Raw genomic sequence first — 21,789 nt, 5'->3', positions numbered from 1 at the left:
GTATTGAACGAGTACATAAAATATAATCTTAAATTTCAACTTTTAGTATAACTTAATAAAGTGTCTCTTTGTGACAGGCATTATCGGGGAAACACAAGTTGGAATGAAAAAATAATTTTTGGGAGAGCAGAGTTTAAAGGGGAGTTTAACATTCAGGCAGATTTTCAGCAATACATATCACTGAAAATATGGGATAAGAATAAATGTGCTTGGTTGAGAATTGTTGTCAAATTATTTTGTGAGAAGACTTAGGGAAACAGGAGCTTTATGAAAACATCATTTCTCACGCAATGACAATTGAAAATGATGTTATGTTTGTAACCGATCAGTAAATCCGATATTTGTTGAGAGTTCAAATATATAAACTGCATAATATATAATAATAAGGTATAGTTTATAACAATAATAATATATAGTTTAGTAGTAGCATAATATATAGTTAGTGTAAAACAAAGTTTTGTTTAACATGTGAACATTTGAAAATCTTGAAAGGGAAATAGATCTACAGAAATATTTACAGCTATAGATGATTCCAAAGGTTTAATTCTAGAATTTAAACTAATCATTTGAAGTTCTGTAGTTACATTTTAAAAATTATTTTCTTCAAATTTTGATGATTTGAAAGAAAATTGAGTTCATGAACTCAAACCAAAGGCAATAACTGATGTCAATCATTTAATATTAAACGCTAAAGAAGAGCGTGTCAAGTTTGAAGGTTAAAATTTTAAATTAAAAATTCCCAAAATATCGTTATATGAATTATAGCTAAAGATTAAGAGAGAATTTCTGGAGCTTTCTGAAACGATCCTAAACATACTTTGAGCATTTTGTACTACTTCTTTATGCGAAGCAACAATTCTAGCATTGAATTTATAAGATCAAGAAAATCCGTCAACTCTGCAAAATTTTGAAGTTCTGCATCTCTTAATATATAACATTCATTCAATATTTAAGTCTTTAAATAAATCCAACTGATTACTATGAACTTTAGTATAAACTGATTAGTACGTAAGTTTTGCCATTAACGTATAGTAAATTATATTTTATATGTACCAAAACATTTTTTCCAAATGAAATTTCTCTTAATAAATCATATCATAATTTATTAATTAATATAATTATTTAACTTTGTAATCCTAATTTCTATATCTCTGCACCAAGGGGGACGAAAATGGTCGCTCGAGTAAAATATCGCCAAGTAAGAAAGTTTGAAAAGGTCTACTTTAGGCAAAGTGAGGCTGAAGACTTAAACACTGGCACTTCAGCAGTGAAATTTAATTAGATTATTTGTTAGCTGTGACACACAAGGGCTGTCTACCTGAAAGAAGAGATGCATTACTGGTGGACATTCTCAAGAAATCTGGCTAGTATTTTCATTACACATAGGGAAAGCCACAAAACACGCTCCTTGAAGCAACCTGTTAGCTTGTGTTCGAATCCGGGCCGAACTACCAGTACTCAAATCATTCACTCACTGGTGGAGAACTTCTGTGTAATGATATCGCTAAAGTAATATCCAGCCAGCTAGGCGTATATCATTTTTCTCAACTTCTCATATTTGCCTTGCCTCCCGTCATGAGATTTCTTTTTGGTCGTTTGAAATTACCGTGGAATGGAAAGTGACATGATGGTGTTGCACAATCAGTTAAAATGAATGTGACATATGAGCTGAAAAGTATCATAGAAAAGTCTTTCACTGTTTGCTGCGAGATCTGCAAAAACTCAATCATGGTATACATAAGCAGTGAACGGAAACAAATTGAGTTTGTAACTTTGTAGGGTTCACTTGCTTATCTTCAAAGTGACAACAGTATGTGTAGCAAGTTCTTGTAGGACATGAGGAAAATTAAAAGTACCTCTTTAAAATTTACAATACGTCAACTCGACGCTAACACACTACGCCTCCCTTGGTCGGTAACTAAAATCACAGAATTAAACTAAAAATTCGAAGGTGTTCACAAGTAATAGAACTAAGCTACAGGGCTTAGATATTCCTGTTTCTTAACCCTAGACGAAAGTATTAGAAGCAAAGTGAATGCATTTATGCCAATAGCAATAACACTGGAAGTAGAAGCTCACGCTACAGAGCTGACGGCAATAGCCTCTCTCCAACTTTCCTTCTAAAGCCCGGTATTTAAACTTTTTCTACTTCATGTAGAATTTGTATTCCTTCACGCGCGCTACCAAATTCAAATATTCTGGCATTGCTAATTAGGGGAATGAAGGTTTACAAGAAAGTTTAAATTTAAACTTTAAATTGTTAGTTAAAATAAATATAAATCCTTACAAGTTATATTGCATGTTATTTTCTATAACATCGGTCCTCGATACTGATTGAATGAAAATTTAAATATTTGAGCTATCTTAGTGAAATTTTAGGCTATAAACTAGTATTTTCGAAACAGACTAAAACCCTTACAAAATAAAAATAAAACAATAATTAATAGTTGTATGTAAAGAAATTTGAGAAAGCGAATAACTTTAAATGTGCAACGAAACTTGCAGACACATTTAAAAAAACGTAGCTATTTTTTTTTTTTTTTTTTTTTTTTCTGAGGGAAAACGTAACTGCATTCTTTAGAGTACCAATCATTTCCAATCATACCTCATCACAAGTAACTTTTTTCATGTTTTCTCTGAAGCTGCTTCAGTACTCACTTTGAATATTGCAAAGTTGCCAACAACTTCCACACAGTTTGACGCATCATTAAGGCTTATTATTTATTTTAAATGGTCATTTGTTTTGTATTCTTGCTATTTTAATTCATCTTTTCAAAATGCCTTGGATGAAACAAGCTCGGTGCTTGAGAATAGGACTAGAAAATCATTTATTTATACATCGCGACTTTCAAGGAAAAAGTTGTTAAAAGTTATTTTAATCTTACCTGCTTTAGCGCATCCAGGTGTCAGGCAGAAATCATACTCGGAAGAGATGTTAAGGAGAGATGCTAGGTGCCCTATGTTCACTGACATTTCAGTAGATTGTCCAGAATCTACAGTAGAATATTTCTCTTAAACTGTGAATGTAGGTTAACATATTTATTTACATCTAAATATAAATATAAGCAATATCTAACAAAACCATAAAGATTAGCTCATCTAGTAAAGAAAAACCAGAGCAAGTGCTGTATAATTAAGATCATTGTTTCTTTTTTAAACCGTGGGTGAGCTCATAACTTCAGCAGGTTTCCCCATACTTGATTTTCTATATTAGCTGTTTCTAAGAAAACTAGTTAGTCTTTCATTTGATTTCAAACATTCATTTGAGCTGCCAATGGCTTCTGAAGGTGGATGTCATTCATATGCTATGATATAAAATGCTGGTGTTAAATATCAGAAAAATAAGACTTTTAACGTAAAAAGGTGGAAGATTATGCGATAGATTAAAATGTAGTAACGCTTTCTTTTCCCATCAAAGTGATTGAAAATATCTGACAAAAATGTAGAGGTGACTGTGATAGATTTTGTCACGGAATGTGCACGCAAAAAGAGTACTTTAAAGCGCTGTTAAAGATTAGGTAAAATTATTCTGCTAACGTGAATAGTAGTTCCAAATGTGGATTTCGAGGAACTTGAAACATTACATGAACGCGGAGCTTGCTGACAAACATTTCAGCTATGGAACTGTGGCAGAAGATGAAGGAGATATTAAAAGAAAGTTTTGGTTTAGTTGATTACGACAAAGCCTGCTAGGGCTATCTGTCCAAGGGAAGAGATGGCTTTGTGGAGGACTATTTAAAGGCAATTAGCTGGTACACATGTTACACGTGGGGAAAACCAGAAAAACGTCCTTGCAGCCAGCCCCTTTCGCTTGGAATGGAAACCAGGTAAGAGGTCCAGTGTTTAGCAATTTTATATTAAAAGAATGCAAAGAGAGCGATTCTCGGATACCTCAACAGTGCCCATTTTCCACTTGCCCGTTGAACTGTTCGCAGTTTCGTAGAAAAAAATGTATAATTGCCTGCTTTATCCCACACATATAATGCATATTTACTATATAACTCATTTACAGAATTCTATTTAACCCATGTGGCAAGTTTAAACATAAGCTAAGTTCCTCCGGGATGAGAACAATAAGACTATGCTTATCGTGTCATGCTTCATATGTCAGCATGGAACACTTGATATAAATTTTTAAAAATACGAAATTTACCTTCTTTGATACATTCTGGTATCAGACAAATTTCGGATGTAGAGGAAACTTGACGAAGATATACTAGGGAGCTCACATTTGTTGGCAAGCAAGCATTTGGTCTGGAATCTGGGAAGAAAATAATTTACCCATTTTAGAATTATATACAGGGTGATCAGCGAATAAGCCCTGATTTCAAAATTAAATATCTCTACAACAAAGATCGATAGAATTATGCGGTAAACTGTATGTTTATTAGAAAAACTGTAAAAAATGGTGTACAAAAGTTTATAAAATTTAATTATGAAAATCGTTAACAGATGGCGCTCTAATCGCAACGACCTATCAATAGCCTTTAAAATGTGCTTCGAAGTCGAAAGTGATCAGTATAACTGTTGGCTAGTGAAAAGAGGCTAGCTTAGAAAGTGAAATAATGTATTCCATTTAACAACGTGTATTTTGGTTCTGGAATTTCACAGATTAGAACACAGTCCTACAGCAACACGTCGCAGTTTTCGAAACCTATTCAATGTTCCAGTTGGACCCGATGCGAAAACCATTCGCATGCTCTTCGCGAAATTCGAATGGACTGGAAACGTGGCTGATGATCGAAAGGAAAATGTTGGACCTAAGCAAACTATAGTCACTCCTGAAAATGCAGTCAAAGTTTTTGGATTTGTTCAGCAAAAAAACTTGGAAAAGCATCCGACAGATTGCATCAGAGATTGGTTTGAAGTACACGAGCACACAAAAACTATTTAAAAATAGCCTACGGCTGTTTCCATACAAAATCCATCAGGCCATACCCATGAAAGCTGTGCAACAAAGGGTTGACTTTGCGAATCAGATTCTAACAATGATCTACAACGACAGATTTGATGTGAGCTGCATCTGGTTCACAGATGAGGCCCATTTTCATTTGAAGGGAATCGTTAATAAACAAAACTGGAGATTTTGGGGTACCGAAAATCCTCATTTGTGTGAAGAAAAAGCACTGCATTCGCCTAAAGTTATCACATGGGCTGCGGTATGCGCCAGAGGCATTATCGGACCCTTTTTCGTACGACAAACGATAAATACTGAACGTTACGTTACAATTTTTAAACAATTTGTCAGCACTCAACTAGCGTTGAAGGATCGACCAGGTATCGACTGGTTCCTGCAAGATGGGGGGCTCGACTACATCGAACAAATAAAGTTTTTCACTTTCTTCATGAATACTTTGGGAATAGAGTAATGTAATTGCGTTAGATTATCCTCAATTTACTGACACAGGAATAGCTTGGCCTCCATTCTCCGGATCTGAGTCCTTGTGACTTCTTTCTGTGGGGCTCGTTGAAAGACGCTGTCTATCGAAACAATCCTGCTACTTTAGATGAGCTTGAATCGTTTATTGGTGTTGCATGTGATTCCATTTCCGTCGAGACATTGCAAGACGTGATGTCAAATTTCATTGTTCGTTTACGCCACCTCATTGTTCCGAACGGTGCACATTTTGAAAAAATTGTATTTTGGATGCAAAGGCTGCTTCACTTTTATATTTTTATTTTATACTTTATTTTTTTTTAATTAATTTTTTTTTACTATTTTCAGAGAAAAAATTTTCAGCGCAGAGCGCCATCTCTTAACGATTTTCGTAACTAAATTTTCTAAAGTTTTGTACACCATTTTTACAGGTTTGCTAATAAATGTACAGTTTACCGCATAATTCTATCGATTTTCGTTGTAGAGATATTTAATTTTGAAATCAGAGCTTATTCGCTGATCACCCTGTAAATACAAATTTACTATTTGCACAAATAGGTTAGAAATAGCCTCTGCATGCACAAAGACGCTCGCATACACACAAATATATATATATATGCGTACACACCGTGCCTACAGAAATACTTACCATTACCCAACCATTATCTTCTAACCGTTAGTAACATATATATTTCCAATTAAAAATATTCCAAATAATGGAAAAATTCACGTTTTGGCATTTTCAAATTTAAAGGAATCAATTTTGCAAAAATTACAGAATCTGAACTTTTTATATGTTTGCGTATGCCCTATATTTAAATTTAGGAAAACTGTATGTTCATTATAAAAATTACAATGCAAAATATCTCTCTCCGGTAAGACAAAAAATAGCCGAGATATTTAATTTCAAAATTTCGATATTTGATGTTATTTTCATTATGCATTCAGGAATTGGTTAATAAAAAATTTAGAATAATTCAAAAGTTAATTTTTTGCTTTAAATGCTGTTAAGTGATATTCTTTTATACTTATCGTTATTTTTATTTAAAATTTTATCATTTTTGGTACACCGAAAGACTAGACACGTATGTCATATATAAGCGTTCAACATCTAACAATGCGTCAATATTTTAATAGCTGATATTTTATTACTTTTAGAATAATAATTCTACAATAATAAAAATATTCATAAAAATACATGTACTTTTTATGTTTTCTAAAAGCAATATTGTTACGATTTGACTACGCGCCAACAATTAAGCCTCCCAGTGTTTTCTAGAACACGAATTCTATAAAATTCAATGAACAAGATTCCCATTCTGAAAGAAACTAATATCGATGTATAAGGTATTTCTCCTGCCTTATTATGCCTTCGTTGTGTAATGGTCAGCACACTTGGCGCGTATTCGAGAGGTTCGAGTCCCGGCCAGAGCGCTGTTCATTTTTCACATCTTCTGCTTCCGAAATATCCTAATGTCTCTACAGTGGCGCCCTAACTAAAAAAGGTGGTGAATTATGATTCTTGACCACCAGGATTTGGCGACTGAGTCCCCTAATCCCCAATCGCTCTTAAAAGAGGGAAATATGTAAAGTATTTCTCCCGACTTCTTAGCATGCATGCGTGGTGTGATTGTCAGTACGTCAGCCTTTGCTTCATCAAGTGTCTTAAAATGATCCCATTTACCTACTTTTAAATAGTTTTTATACAGGCTTCTAAAAATTGTTTTTCTTTGAACCACATTCCTTAGTAAAAAATGGTGAACATTAACTCTCTTTTAGCTCTTTTAAACTGAAGATCTTTTCTGTAGCTAGAGAAGTTTTTTAAAGAGTTTGAAATTTGTTTCTGCTGTAGGTGACAATATCCTTTCAGAATGCGAGAAGAAAACAGACAGACGCTTCAGGTTTTAATAAGGAATAACAGAACCTTGATCTTTCCTTCCTGTCTGGGCGTTTCTATCCAATATGATTCGTCATCTCTAATCCTGAAAGAATTTCTATTATAAAGTATTTCTCCCGCCTTCCTAGCGTGTCTTCGTGGCGTAGGGGGAGCCGATATTTCAGAGGTCCGTGGTTCGATTCCCGACGAAGGCGGTTGCATATTTCTCATCTCGCCTGCTTCCAAAAAATTCTAATGTCTCTGCAGTGGTCCCCGAACTAAAAGGGTGTTGGAGGAGGTTTCTCCACCCCCGTGATTTGGCGATAGGGTCCCCTGAAACCCCAGTCGCCCTTTAAAAAGGCGTGTATCTAAGGTATTTCTCCCGCTTTCCTAGCGCGCCTTCGTGGTGTAGTGGTTTTGCACGCTGGGCCGGTATTCCAGAGGTCCGCGGTTCGATTCCCGGCGAAGGCGTTGCTAATTTCTCATCTTGACTGCTTCCAAAAATATACTAATGTCTCTACACTATAAGTATTATTATAGATACGCGCAGGTATGGTTGTTCGAATTATCATTTCTTAGTATTGTTCGTTTCTATATCATGCTGTTGGCTCAGCATTTAACGCTAAGACTGTTTATTAGAGAAATGTTTGTGGTGAAGTACATATTAATTATTTGCGATGCTTCTGTATGAACTCTTAGATATACCTACACATGGATTCATGAGTGCCTCGTACGTAGCTCTCAGCTCTACGTCCATATTATTTATCTACAGATGATATTTTATGATAAGAAATGCGCAGAGTGAAAAAGATGCTGAAAGTGAAACCTTTGCAAACTCTAAAAATTATTTTATTATACCAGGCGGTTATAAATAAACTTCCCCTATAAACGGCATGCTACAGAGTAAACGGGTGAACGGACTGCAACGAAATTTTGTGTTTATTCTCTTTAGAAAACATATTTCGAGATCCTATTGTATTTAATCATTATTTTTATTTCAATATTTAGTATACTATCCTTCAGTGTTAAACAGTAGCTCCAAATTTAATATTACACATAAACCGTACTATGAAACACAGGGCAATTTTGCATTTCGCATTGCACTGTAGTAGAATGTCATATCATTCAGTTGATTCTGTGTTTATCCTGCATGTAATATAAGCATCATTCCACGCTCAATATATTTGAGTGAACGTAGAAATTCACTCTTATTATTTATTATTAACTGTGAACTTGGAATTGTTATTATTTATTAGCAGTGAATTATTATTATTCACTGTTGTAATATGTCACCCATTGTGATCTTTCAATGAACTTATAAATTCACTGTTATTATTCATTATTAAATGTGAACTTAGACCTGTTATTATTTATTAACAATGAGCTGTTACCATTCACTGTTATCATTTATTATTAAAAGTGAGCTTTGCGTGAACTTCGGAACCCACTATTATTATTTATTTTTAATTATGAACTTATAACTGTTAATATTTATTAATAGTGAACTATTATTATTCATTGATACAATTCATTATTGTGAACTTAGAACTGCTGTTATTTATTAACATTGAAGCTATTAATCCCTGTTAATCTTTATTATTAGTTGTGATTTTTGCTTGAACGTAGAAATTCACTGTTATTATTTTTATTAAACGTGTTTATTTTTTTTTTCTCCTGTGTAAATTTCGTTATCTGTGCAGCTGTCCTCATTTGCATACAAACACTTCCTTCAGCATTTTTGTTTCACCGAAGTGTTTGGTTTTCATATGTTTAGTTCTATTTTGAGAAACTTATCATCCATAATTATAATATAACTTTTATTTTGGACTTTTTTACTAAATTATTACGCTTCACTGAATGATGATCACTTCCAATTATCAGAACTACAGTTTCTGTAACTTGGTAACATCATTTTGTTCAAGAATGCGTAGCAATCCAATTAATATCTTTCCCTTTTCAACACTTGTTATATATCATCTTCGAAAACGATACATTTCGTTTATCGATGTCATTAATTTAAAGACTTCAATCCTTGAATAACGTGAAATTCCGAATTCAGTGTTTTAATTCCACATCGTTTCATATCCCATCACATTTTAAAAGTTTCTTTAAATTTTATTATGTTTAAAATGTAAGACTATCTTTTTTACTATGATTTCCATAATGCGTAAAAACGTGCTAAAGAGAATATATTGTATTCGAGAGGATTCATGTAAAATAAAGAAAAATACCGCTTCGTTTACACATTGCTCGGAAAGTGCTCTTGAAAAAGAATTGTGTCGCGTAATTCCTCCCACAAATTTCATATTCTTTTATTGTTTCGCTACATGAAAAGCGCGCTAATGAACGATGATTTGAACTACAGCTTCAGATGCCGTGAGAAAAATGCTGTGATGAAAATTGCACATAAAAGGGTTGGCAGCGGCTTTGAAGTGACTATTTTAAAGTAGGTCGCCGCTTTTTCGGATGGCCTAGAGTCTCCTTTTCCCATCGATAGAAAGACTTGTGTCAACGATAGGGGAATGGCCGGTTTATCGATTACGAGTTTCAAAGTCCGTCTCGTGTATGAACCTTTGTGTTTAGAGGCAAAATGAATTTTGCGAAATCTTGGAGCGAATTTACAGAAATACTTCGCAGACACGAAGTAGAAACTGTAACAAAATATGTTTACTACTATGGAAAGTCATTCGATAAAGAGAGTAAGTAATTTTTGAAGATGTAATGAGTAAATAAAAATCCTCTAGAATGTAAATGCTTTTTTTGGTTGTTTAGTTGATATTTAGCCATTTTGTTCCAAAGAACTTATCAGCACTAATTTGTATTAATTTTATTACGTAAGATCTAGTTGATGTTGCGAGATTCGGTCCAAGTTGAAAAAAGGGTTTATAGACGTTCATATTCATTAATTTTGTTGCATAACGTGTAATAGCGTTATGTTTGATTTTTATTTGGTTTCATTGTCAGGTGTTGCATGTTTTTTTTTTTTTTTTTTTTTTTAAATAGCTGATGCTTCACGAAACATTCCGTACTATATTAAACATTAAACAAGATATACCGTGTTAGATTTGAAAATTTTTATTGTTGTTTCTTGAGAAACTCGACAATTGTCTCGATGACTACTATATTTTTCATCCTATTTTAGTGTATGAATGCAGTCTGTTGATTTGAAATATAATCATTTAATAGTCTATAAAGAAAATCCATTCTTTAGTTTTATCATTAACAACATGTTTCAAAATAACCTTATAATAAACACTACCAATTCAAAAAATATTCTGTTTTATTTTCAGGTAATAGTTCACCATAAAATTATAATGCATTGAAATATCAGGAAGTTATAATAATAAAGATATTGAATTTTAGAAAACAGGAAAGTTTTCTGAAATGTATATATATTTCTTTAGTGATGTGATATATATATTTCTTTAGTCAATGAATGCTACTTATCTTGTGTGTAAAATCACATTACTGTCTATTTTGACTCTTAGCACCAATGGACTAGCAAATAAGATAGCTGAATACTGGATGTTTGATCAAGGTACAAATACTGTTGAATGGATTAGCTGCATGGGAATTTTCCTGTTCTTATATATAAGTGAATACAAGACAGTTTCCCATTAGACCTTCTCAAAGGCATCCCTTTTGCGTAAGGCAGCTAGCTCATTCTATACTTTACCTAGCATATATAATTTTAATATGAGACAAAATGACATAATTTTTTTACATAATAGTTTAATGCTTTTAATATCTCTCTATGTTTGCAGTAGGTGCTGCTTAATGTGATTACATTTGCCCATTTTTGATAATATAAGATGATGAGAAAAGTATCTTTTAAAATAGGAATTGAATTAACTATAAATATAACTAGCCACTTTCTTAACATTTTAATTAGGAAAAATAAAAGTTTGTTTATCAATTGTTTACAGTCTTCATTGCAAAAGTTCATTTGAGTAGTCCATAATGTTTCTGAAATTTATTGGACCAATTCTATACCTATAATCTTAATACTTGGAGGGCATCCTTGTTTAAAGAGATTTTGCCAATGTAAAATCTGAAATTGGGCAAAAACGCAAGTGTATTTTGGCAAAGATGTTTTCAGGAATTTTTACCTCCCTTTTGAAGAAGAGGGAACTGTGCTGAAGCCCTTCCAAATCAATAGCTATTGAAAATTCGTATGAAATTAAGTTTTTTTTTTTTTATTTATTTTATTGTTTTGTGCTTTTTTCTAAATGCTTGATTAAAATCATTTTTGTTCTTCAGTTTAAGAAATTTATTGTATAATATTTTGATTATATTAACCAAATTGAGCAAATAAAATTACAGCAAATGATGCATTTTTTATGTTTCCATATATGAAAGAGCAGAACTTAGAAATTCAATAGCAATATACACGACATCAGCTGCAATACATTAAGCAGTGTCTACAGTACGTAGTATATATAGAGACAGTTAAATGTATAATATGTTTATAGAGATCTGTAATTTCTTTCTTTTAAAAATCAAAGCTTATCAGATTGTGATCTAAATCAAAATTTTCTTTCCAGTTGAACTAACTCCAGATTTACGATTAAACTGGTTGGATGATATTCCCTATTTCCACTTTGGGCGAAAAACCTATGTTTGCCATCAAGGAAAAGATCTGAATAAACGTCAAAAGGAAAATTATGCTAAAGAAAAAAATGAAAAGGTAAAATAACATTGTTATATTTAAAAATTTATACAAAAATATCACCTTTTGGATTATATATATATGTTTTTTTTTTTTTTTTTTTTTTTTTTTTTTAGTGTCAAACTGATCATGCTTTTGGTAAAGCATATTCCAAGAACCAGACAACTAAAAAAGTTAATTGTCCAGCTGTAATTAATGTTACCCGAATGTACAGGATGCCTCAGTTCAAGGTAGAAGTTTATTTAACTTTTTGTTCTAAGATGGTCTTAGTAATTTTAGAGAATTTTTTTTAAGGAAAAAATATAATTCTGTCACGTATGAGCAAGATGTATTGAAGGTATTCTATGATAAAGTATACATACTTTTTGACATAAAAACAAAAGGTATTTTTAGAGTCACAATGTAAAAAAGAGAAATGATTTTTTGTGTCTCTTTATTCAACATATTTTTCTAAATAGTTTTTTTTTTTGGCCAAAAGAGGGTTTTTAACAGTAATATTTTCCTAAATAAATAATTCAGTAATTGACATGCAAATAAAATGATGTTTTCAGACCAGAAATAAAGGCTTTTTATGCTAATTATATTCTAACCAATTTGCTACAAATAGAAATAAGTTGTTCAAAGTGAAGTTTTATTGGTTATGTTTCTTTGAAGAAGTAATTTGATCTATTGTTATAAAAATGGAAGATCCTTTTTACAGCTTTTTTTAAAGGAAAAAAATGACTCCTCTTTTTTTTTTTTTTTTTTTTTTTTTTTTTTTTTTTTTTTTTGAATAATTTGCTATGAATAGAAAGTTTTTAAAATTTAACTTTTATCAATAATTAGTTTTAGATGACTGTGCTGGAATTTCTAAATTTTACTGTGATAAATATGTTTAAATTACAGGTAGTGCCAACCCGAAAAAGAAAGATTATGATATCTCGGAAAATTAAGGAAAAACTAGCCAATAAAGATAGTATTGCTGGTGAAGAAGTTTTCATGTTTAATTTACCTAATAGCCAAGATCATCAAAATCATCTAATGGGTAACATGGCTGCAGTAATAGAACCTATAGATGCTAGAGTGCGGCATTTCATAGCTTCTAAAGTTAAGAATGGAAAATGCAATGCCACTGTAATTGCAGAGCTATTAGAAGTATACGTTTCAACTGAATTGGGAGAAACTGATAAAACGCGCAGACGATTTTATCCAGAAATGGAGGCAATAAGCCAAGCAAAATCCGATATTAGAACTAGTAAAATTGACCAGGAAAATACAGAAATGTTAATAAATAGCTGGGATACTTCCAAGTGTTCTGTTTTTTTTAGACCATGTACTGAAAATACATATGATGGTACTGAGCCAAATGACAGATTCAAAACTAAATCTGCTATTTGTATATCAAAGTGAAGAAATGAAAATTTTATATGTCTTATATGGTTCTAATCTTGTTCTTCTCGACGCGACCTATCGAACCTGTAAGTATGCTCTCCCACTTTATTTTTTAGTTGTCAAAACAAATGTGAACTATCAAATAGTGAGCATAATAATTACACAAAATGAAACAGCCAAAGCATTAGAAGAAGCTCTTATAATTATTAAAAATTGGTCGCCTCTCGTTAGACCAAAATATGGGATGGTTGATTTTGCAATGGAAGAAATTACAAGTTTGGAAAATGTCTTTACAGGAATTAAGGTTTTTATATGTAGTTTCCATCGAGAGCAGGCATGGTCAAGATGGGCTTCTAAGAAAAAGAATGCAGTGGTTCCTAAAGAAGAGCTTTTGTGTAAATTACGTGCCATAGCAAATGCTCCAACTCAAGATGAAATGGTTGCAGCAATAGAGGTATTAAAATCATGGAACCAATATGAAGCTGTGAAAGATTATTTTGAATTAACATGGTTCAGTGAAATTGAGAGATGGGCTTTGGCTTACAAACCAAATGACTTATTCATAAACTCGAACAATGGTGTTGAACGCTTAAATGAGGAACTAAAATATAGATATCTTCAGGGATATAAAAACTGTATGCTGTCTGAAATAATTAAGATCTTGGTTGAGAAATTTCTGCCAGAAAAATATAGAATTTACGTCAGAAAAAATCTGAGTATGCTTTCGCAGGCCTGATTATACAATGAACATGTACCAAATTATTTAATCAATAAGCCAAAATGGTTAATTGATCACATAAAAACAAAATTAAGAGCTGCTGAAGTTTATGTGGGTAGTATAAAAAAATTTCACATGGCTTCTTTAAAGTTTCTTCTGAAACTAAGCATGATGCAGTTTATTCTGTCACGTTTGATGAACAGAAACAACTGTGTCAATGCACATGCTTAGATTTCAGAAGAAACCGACTGCTGTGCAAGCATATTGTGTTTGCTGGCATGAAGTTTCCAGCCTGGAGTTTGGAATGTACTGCAGAATGGCTATTTTCAACACTTATTTTCAAAGTTGATGAAGATTTAGTCTCAAGAAGTATTTCAGGCACCAGAAAACGAAAATATTCATCAACTGAAACTCCTTCAGGTGGAACATCAGATAATTTACCCACCATATCTGAAGAAGCAACGTTGAGTAAAAAAAGAAATTTGATCAATGAGTGCGATGCAAATTACAGATCAATTCGGTCACTCCTTTGGAATTTAGATAGCGAAAATTTACACAATGTAGCCAACTCTTTGAAGGAGATTTTCGAGTCTGCTTCAAAAACAGTTATGCGAGATGAAAATACTGGTCTACCGCTTCAAATTGAAAAAAAAAGTAAAAGAATTGTCAAGAAGTATGGTCAACTAAACCTCCATCGCCGTAGAAATACCAGAGTTGGAATAAAGGTGGATATACATAAAGAAACCATTTCAGTAGATGGCCAGTAATTAAAATTAGTATAAAACCTAAAGCAGGCTACAAAGAGCCTTTGGCAAAGGTGACACCCCCACCTATGAGTGAATAATAGAGTAATCTCGGGGACCTGCATGCCATGGATACACTAATACTTATTTTCAAATAAAATAATAAATTTCATACTTTTAGGATAATCTTAAATACTGAATATTATCATACTTGAAATACTTTAGTATGTGCATTTATTTTCGGATTCTTCAGAATTTATAGTGAAAAAACTGCTACAACTATATACTATCAAATACCAGATTTCAGACAATTAAAATTGACGATAATTCAAAGTATAACATATAAGTTTTGTACAATTCAATAAACATAATACATGTTATTATTTAGTAATATTTATTTCCTGAACAACTTTACAAACACTTATTTGAGAGTCATATAACTTATTTCTATTCAATAATGCTGCAGCTGCATTGATTGTCACGATCAAGACATATGAGCAATATAGTATTTAATGCACTCAAAATTGAATCTGGTAAAGACTTGCGGCATATTGGTTACCAAATGCATCTAAAGCAAACCAGTATGCAGGGTTAGTTTTACAGGTTCACTTGTTTTCAAATTAGCAACTCTGTAAAAGTTTTACTCTTGGTTGTACTGACACTGCCTGTTCTTTCTCATATCTAATTGTAGTTATTTGGTTGTAATATGCAGTAAAGGTAAGAACACTGGTGTAATATGCTGTAATTTTTATGTTAGATAGCCCAGTTACATGACTACAACATTTTTCCACTACTTTTTTTACACTGTAAACTCGGTTTAAAAAGTTATTTTCCATGATTTTGGGGTGTTGTATAATACATCATATGGAATAACTACAGTTAAATGTATTCATTCAAAAGAGGATATATTGTCTTGCTGAATCTTTTCCTGTACTTATTGTTTGATTTAATATTTCCAATGTGGTGGATTGACAATCATGGAATCATAGCATCCAGTAGATCTTTCAATATAACTCCATTCAGATATTCACATTTATATTATTGTAAATTAACGTAGAAGACAGATTGACAGATATTCTCAGTTCATAGTGCCAAAGTGTTTTTTAATAATGCTAAAATACAATTTAAAAAAAAAGATTACTCATGTTATTATGTAGAATTAATGTTAAAATTCCATACAAGAAACAAGCATCGATTAATTGTGTTATATAGAATTAAAGAATAAACAGTCAGGTAGAAATTTATAAATGCATAAAACACAACAAAAGGCAGGGCTGCATTTATTCATCCAGTTCATTGAAAAAGTTGTGGCTTTCCTAGACCCCTCCCTTGTCGAACATGTAGGTTGTTTCGAATGTTGTCATGAGTAACTAACATAAAATATAATTTTTTCCCCAAATTAGTATGTTATAATTTTTGAATAAAAGAAGAGTGAGATAAGTGGTTATTCTAGCCGAAATAAAGTGTGCGTCGAGTTCCAGTAAAGACCCAAAAATGTCATCTGGGAAAGCTGAGAAAGGGGAAACGAGCTAGCTTTAACCTGAGTCTAGAGATGCATATAATACATACATACAATACAGATAAGTGTGAGTAAACTGGTGCACTTAAATTATAACATAAGTCACAAATGTACATTACAGGTAAAGCACGTCAATTTAAATAATATGTGTATTAAGTATGGCCATAGGCCATTTACAATTATTTGGGTCATTCACATTATAATCGTAAACCCTTATAACAGGGTTGTCTTCAAATCTTTAAATTCAGAAAAACTTCTAAAATCGTAATTTTTTCTATAGAAGAATTTCTATCCTCAGATAAATAAATGTTAAAGAATTGAAATATAAAATTTGTGCATTTTATGCAGAAAGTAAAAAGAAATTCATTATTTCATTATAAATTTAATCATAAACAAAAATCTGCTTAATATTTTTTAACAATAATAAGAGAATTTCAAAGATTATTTCAAGTATTTCATTTTGATGTCCAGTGATATTAAAAATTGTTTTAAATTTTGACTTACAGATGCCCTAGAGGAGTTGCATGGTATCTAAAATTTCTGTGAAACACAGTTTGAAAACCTTCAGACTACTCGAAAACTTCAGATTATGTGAAAAAAGAAATGTAGATGTAAAGAGCAGTGATTAAAAAGTTTTAATGACCAAAATATTTTCATTCCATCAGGTTATTTGTGTATTTTGAAGAAGACACAATCAGATAATAAGATCACAAATAGAGGATAAGTTTTTTTTTTTTCTTTTTTTTTTGGGGGGGGGAATTATTGCATATACCATACATTTTAACATATAGAATATTCTTCGATTGTCTACTGAAAAAAGTACATAATATATGTAAATTTTAATATATAAGAAGTAATGCAAATATTTCAATAAATGAATGGATAAAAAATGGCCTTCTTAAACAACCTCATGTTTAAATTACTTAGAGGAATTTATGCGAACATGTTTCTGTTGGCATTAATTAAACATTAACAAATGTAGATGAACACAAATTGCATAATGTATTTTAATTGAATATATGTTTTGGAATGAAAAATGTAAACAGCCTTAATATACTTAATAACTCGGATTTGTAATGCATATATTTTTATTTCCAATGGCAGACAAAAGTATTTATACAGACACGCTATCAAATAAACACACACAAACAAATATATCACACACTAAATAAACAGAGAATAAGGAAGCCTATTTACTACTGCTTGAACATACTCTAGGCTTCCAGTAACAGCCACAGAGATCCTGTACAAAGAGAGCCATGCATTTTGCAGATGGTGGAGGTTCGTATCTTGGGCTTTTATCACAAAGGACGAATACAGAATTTTTTAATCAAAAAGTTTTGCTGAATAATGACGAGTTAAAATACAAGTTATTATGGTGGAATTAGCCTTTGGGTATCGGAAATGAATATGTAGTTGAAGAACGAAGGTTTGCTTTAAATTACAGATTTCTAATACATTAATTTAATTATGTGTTTTAAAAATATCATTTTAATATAATATTTTTCTAATACATTTATTTTATTATCCAAAATTATTTTCTAATTAACAGAAAGATACAGCATAACTTTCAGTGATCCATTGTCAAAAAAAGGCTTCTTCTGGACAGCTTAATAATAGTACAAGGAAATAAGCTTATTTTATGCATGCCTTGTGGCATGAGATAATGAATTTCTGAAGTATTTTAAAAACTGTAAAAATATGTACATATACCATAGAAATGATTTTTAACACTAAATAAAATTCAATACGTGCCCATAGTAAGATCAACTTATGAAAGCTTTTTTACCAAACTGGAAATCATTGCATAAGGAGGAAAATTTCCAAAAGCCATTTTTTAATTTTTATAATATGACTAACGATAAGGTATTGCTTTTTGATCAATAACATGGGTTGTTTGAACTAATAAAGAAAAACAGCTGAATACACATATTAGTAACCTTAATTGCATCAGTATTACAGCGAGTTAATTCTAAATCACAAAACACTTCTGTAAGACAGTCAGACACAGCTGCTACAAAATATTTTCTATGGAAGTGGTTGTCTTAGGTGATATTCGATGTCAATGTTATTAAATTACCACTTTTGTTATCATCATAGTGTGATATGCATCTCTCTGTGTATACATTTTGAATCTGAAATAATGCATTCAGCATAGCATATATACTTTAGGGATAATTGGGTGTAAAGAAAAGTCAATAAATACAAATTTATTCGCATACAAAAATAATTGTATGGTTAAAATGTACACAAAATGATGAAAATACATAGTTTTTTTATTATTAATTACCAGATATAAACAGCGCATAAATCTTAACACTAAGCAGGATTATAATTTAAAAAGAAATCAATAGCAAACAAAAATCCACAAAATATTAGTTCACTTGAAGCACTACACATCTTAATATCTGCTGCAAGAATGAAAAAGAAACATGTGCCTACATGAGAAGCAACAGAAAGAAATTGGAGAGTATGGTTAAATAATAAAAACCAAATCCTTAATATCATCTACTGACAGAAAGAGAACAAAATGCAAATAAGAAGCAAATTTCTTAAAAGCTAACAATAAAGAAGAGATTAAAATTAGGATGAACTGTCATATTTTTATTGACATAAAACATTAGATGCCACTTGAAATCAAATGTTAAGTGAAGTGGTGCCCCCACCCCAGTATAATTTTTCGATGTAGAGAAATGAAAATCGTAGACAAAACAAAATTTATAAATTTCTTTCCTCCAGACATAAGTTTGTGCTGTTTAGTACAAAATTTAAGACACGCATCTCAGCTGTTCGGAGCAAAATTTTAACGCTGTCTTTGCTTGATCATTGTATATGAAACAACACAGTCAGAGAATATTATAGATATTCAAAGAAGGATTCAGTTGGTATTTATCTAAGATTATATTACATATATAAGAAAGTGCTTGTGTGGTATAGTATTATAATGTTTATAATAACACATTATACTATATTTAATTTTTTTACTAAATCAACCCAAGTTTTAAGGCCCGTTTATTCGTATATATATGCACACACAATTAAGTACACAATATATTAAAATAGATATATCACCTAAAAAAGATATATCCCTATGAACAAAACAAAAATTATGGGTCATTCAAATAAATAAAAATTCAGTGATTCTTTTGCTGTGTTCTACCCTACGTAATTATTACTTTAAATCGTACATATACAATCAGTAGTCTAATATATATTTTACAATCAGGCATTATTACTACTTAGTCAACAATACAGACATATCTAAATTTTCATTATTGTTTACACTCATTACATGCACAATTGCGGTTTTTTATTTTAACAACAGAAATGAACTAAACATATCAATACTCTTGATCATTGTATCAGCAATATGAGCAAGTTTCTTTAGATTTATTCGCATTGCGCCCAGTCTCGTATACCGCAAAAAAATAAATAAATAAAATAAAATATGAAGGTGAAGGCCCTTTTCCGTTCCGCAAAATTTTCCACAATTCCGCCTAAAATGTAAACAAAGTATCGAGACTTCGTAATCGATTACAAAGTGCAAAGCTATCAGCTAGTCGTCATCGATGGGGAAAGGAGACTCTTGGCCATCCGAAAAAGCGGCGACCTTTAAAGTAAAGGATTATACAACATGTTTCAAACTTATTAGAAGAAGTGTCATGGCATACTTTTTTTTAAGGAATATATAATTAAATTTTACAATGCTTAAATTATAAAGTTGCATTTTACTGTTCTTTGCTATGCTTTCCATATTACATAACAATAGATAATAATTCACATAATTTTTAAAGTCTTACTAATCTCATTTATGATTATGACTTAATATCATGAGTATTCAAAAATAAAATTAGTTTCAGACAAAAAATATATACTTCCATCCTAATTTATCTCATATAAAGAAAGAAATTTTACTTACATAAATTTTTACTTAAAAGGGATGCTGAGCAAACAAAATTCATTAGAACGTCAATGTTCATTACACGAGACATTTTGAAATTACTAGCTGTAGCCTCTTCTTGTTAATAGCACGACTGCTGAAAAACCACTTTTACCTTTTTCTATTGGTTCAAAAACAAAACATTATATTGCTATTGAAAATCCTCGGCTATAGACAGGATTGGATTTTGATAATGTGACATTAAAATACTTTTTTCTGTATGTTCGTGAGTTTGAAAGCTGTTAACAAATATGTAAGTACTTTTTATCTATGATTTTAGCAAACAGCGTGTTATTGTTCTGTGCTAACACTGCATTTATTCCACGTATACTTTTCTCATGTTATTAAAGGATTGATTTTGAATGATGTATTTGGTGACAATAAATCTGTTGTCGAGAAAATATGTATCTAAAAAACTGAACAATGTTTAGATCTGACACATATATCACCTGCACTAACTGAAGTGCAGGTGCGTCCTAATATAAGACAGTAAAAAAAGTCTGTATTTTTCTTGCTTTGTATTTTGTAATACGTATTGTGTAGTCATTAGTGATTGATTAACCTTAACTTTATTCGTTCAAATGTAGACAATTGTCAGGACGCAGATGGGAAAAATGGACCAAACTGCAACTCACTCAATATGTTACATTTTTGTAGGGTCAGAATACATGTAACTAAAGGAACTTATCAAATAATCCATTCATTACGTTTTTACAATTTTCCGATTGCTAAGATTGAAAATCGGCAAGGATTTGTGCAAAATGCTTGTGTTCATTACATAAAAAAATTTACAATAGCTAGGAGCAGCCTTTGGTTACTAATGTTTTTTCATTATTCTGGGAATGCATTTATATTTCTCATGAGATTCAAATAGTTTCTTCGATGGCTTAAACTGTTATTGAAAGACACAGTGGAAAATCTCAGAAATAATAGAAATAAGTGAGTGAATAAGAGACGTTTTTTCTTTAAAAATGAGCAAGAGTGGACGTTACTTGCTCTACACAGTTTTTACCTTATCAAAGGAGGTTTACAAAGGCAGATAAATCTCAAAATTAAGATAATAGGTATGAATTATACATATATAAAACAAGTTCACACAACCTATGAAAATATAAAGAACTGGCCGCATAAAAAATGAAGTCTATTATAAATTTCTATGAAGAGAGAACACACAAAATGCCTTACTAGGAAGAAAAGGAAACTGAAGGCTACAGTTGAGAGTCTAATATCTAGAAGACTGCAGTTCATAGTGTAATGTATAGTTCATAGTTTACAGTTCATTATCTCAAAGAAATATTCATAAATAAAAGGAAAACAAAGAAAATTTTATTTCAAATTAACGACATAAGATTAAATAGGACATGAATATGAAAAACTTAATTAATTGATTTTTCTTATTGCAGCGCTATGGAAAAATTCTTTTCGCATATCATTAGCAAAGTGTCCACAGCAAAAGAAAAAGAGAGAAATATGGGTGTCATTAAAAAAGAATGTTAGCAGATGATGTCTTCCAGATTAATTTTGCAAAAAATAAAAACATCTAATATATACTTTTAAATGAAATGAATTTCATTTA

At 31.3% G+C, this 21,789-nt stretch overlaps 1 protein-coding gene across 1 annotated transcript in view; it reads right to left on the bottom strand.

Moving 5' to 3' along the window:
- The window catches only part of LOC118205840 (neprilysin-2-like), a 79,458-nt gene extending 58,884 nt beyond the window's left edge, over window positions 1-20,574 (bottom strand). Inside the window, exons 1-3 of the mRNA XM_085826460.1 lie at window positions 20,193-20,574; window positions 4,154-4,261; window positions 2,886-2,993 (exon numbers count right to left, since the gene is read on the bottom strand). Of these exons, the coding sequence (XP_085682586.1) occupies window positions 2,886-2,993; window positions 4,154-4,261; window positions 20,193-20,265 (289 nt within the window). The 5' untranslated portion in view covers window positions 20,266-20,574. The remainder of the gene's footprint in view (window positions 1-2,885; window positions 2,994-4,153; window positions 4,262-20,192) is intronic.
- Window positions 20,575-21,789: the final 1,215 nt, after the last annotated feature.

The sequence above is a fragment of the Stegodyphus dumicola genome, chromosome 11, assembly GCF_044657685.1.
Source record: "Stegodyphus dumicola isolate Sdum_Otavi_A_Nest chromosome 11, ASM4465768v1".
Taxonomy (NCBI): Eukaryota; Metazoa; Arthropoda; class Arachnida; order Araneae; family Eresidae; genus Stegodyphus; species Stegodyphus dumicola.
The sequence above is the reverse complement of the archived record's forward strand: the minus strand, read 5'-3'. Positions and strand labels throughout refer to the sequence as shown.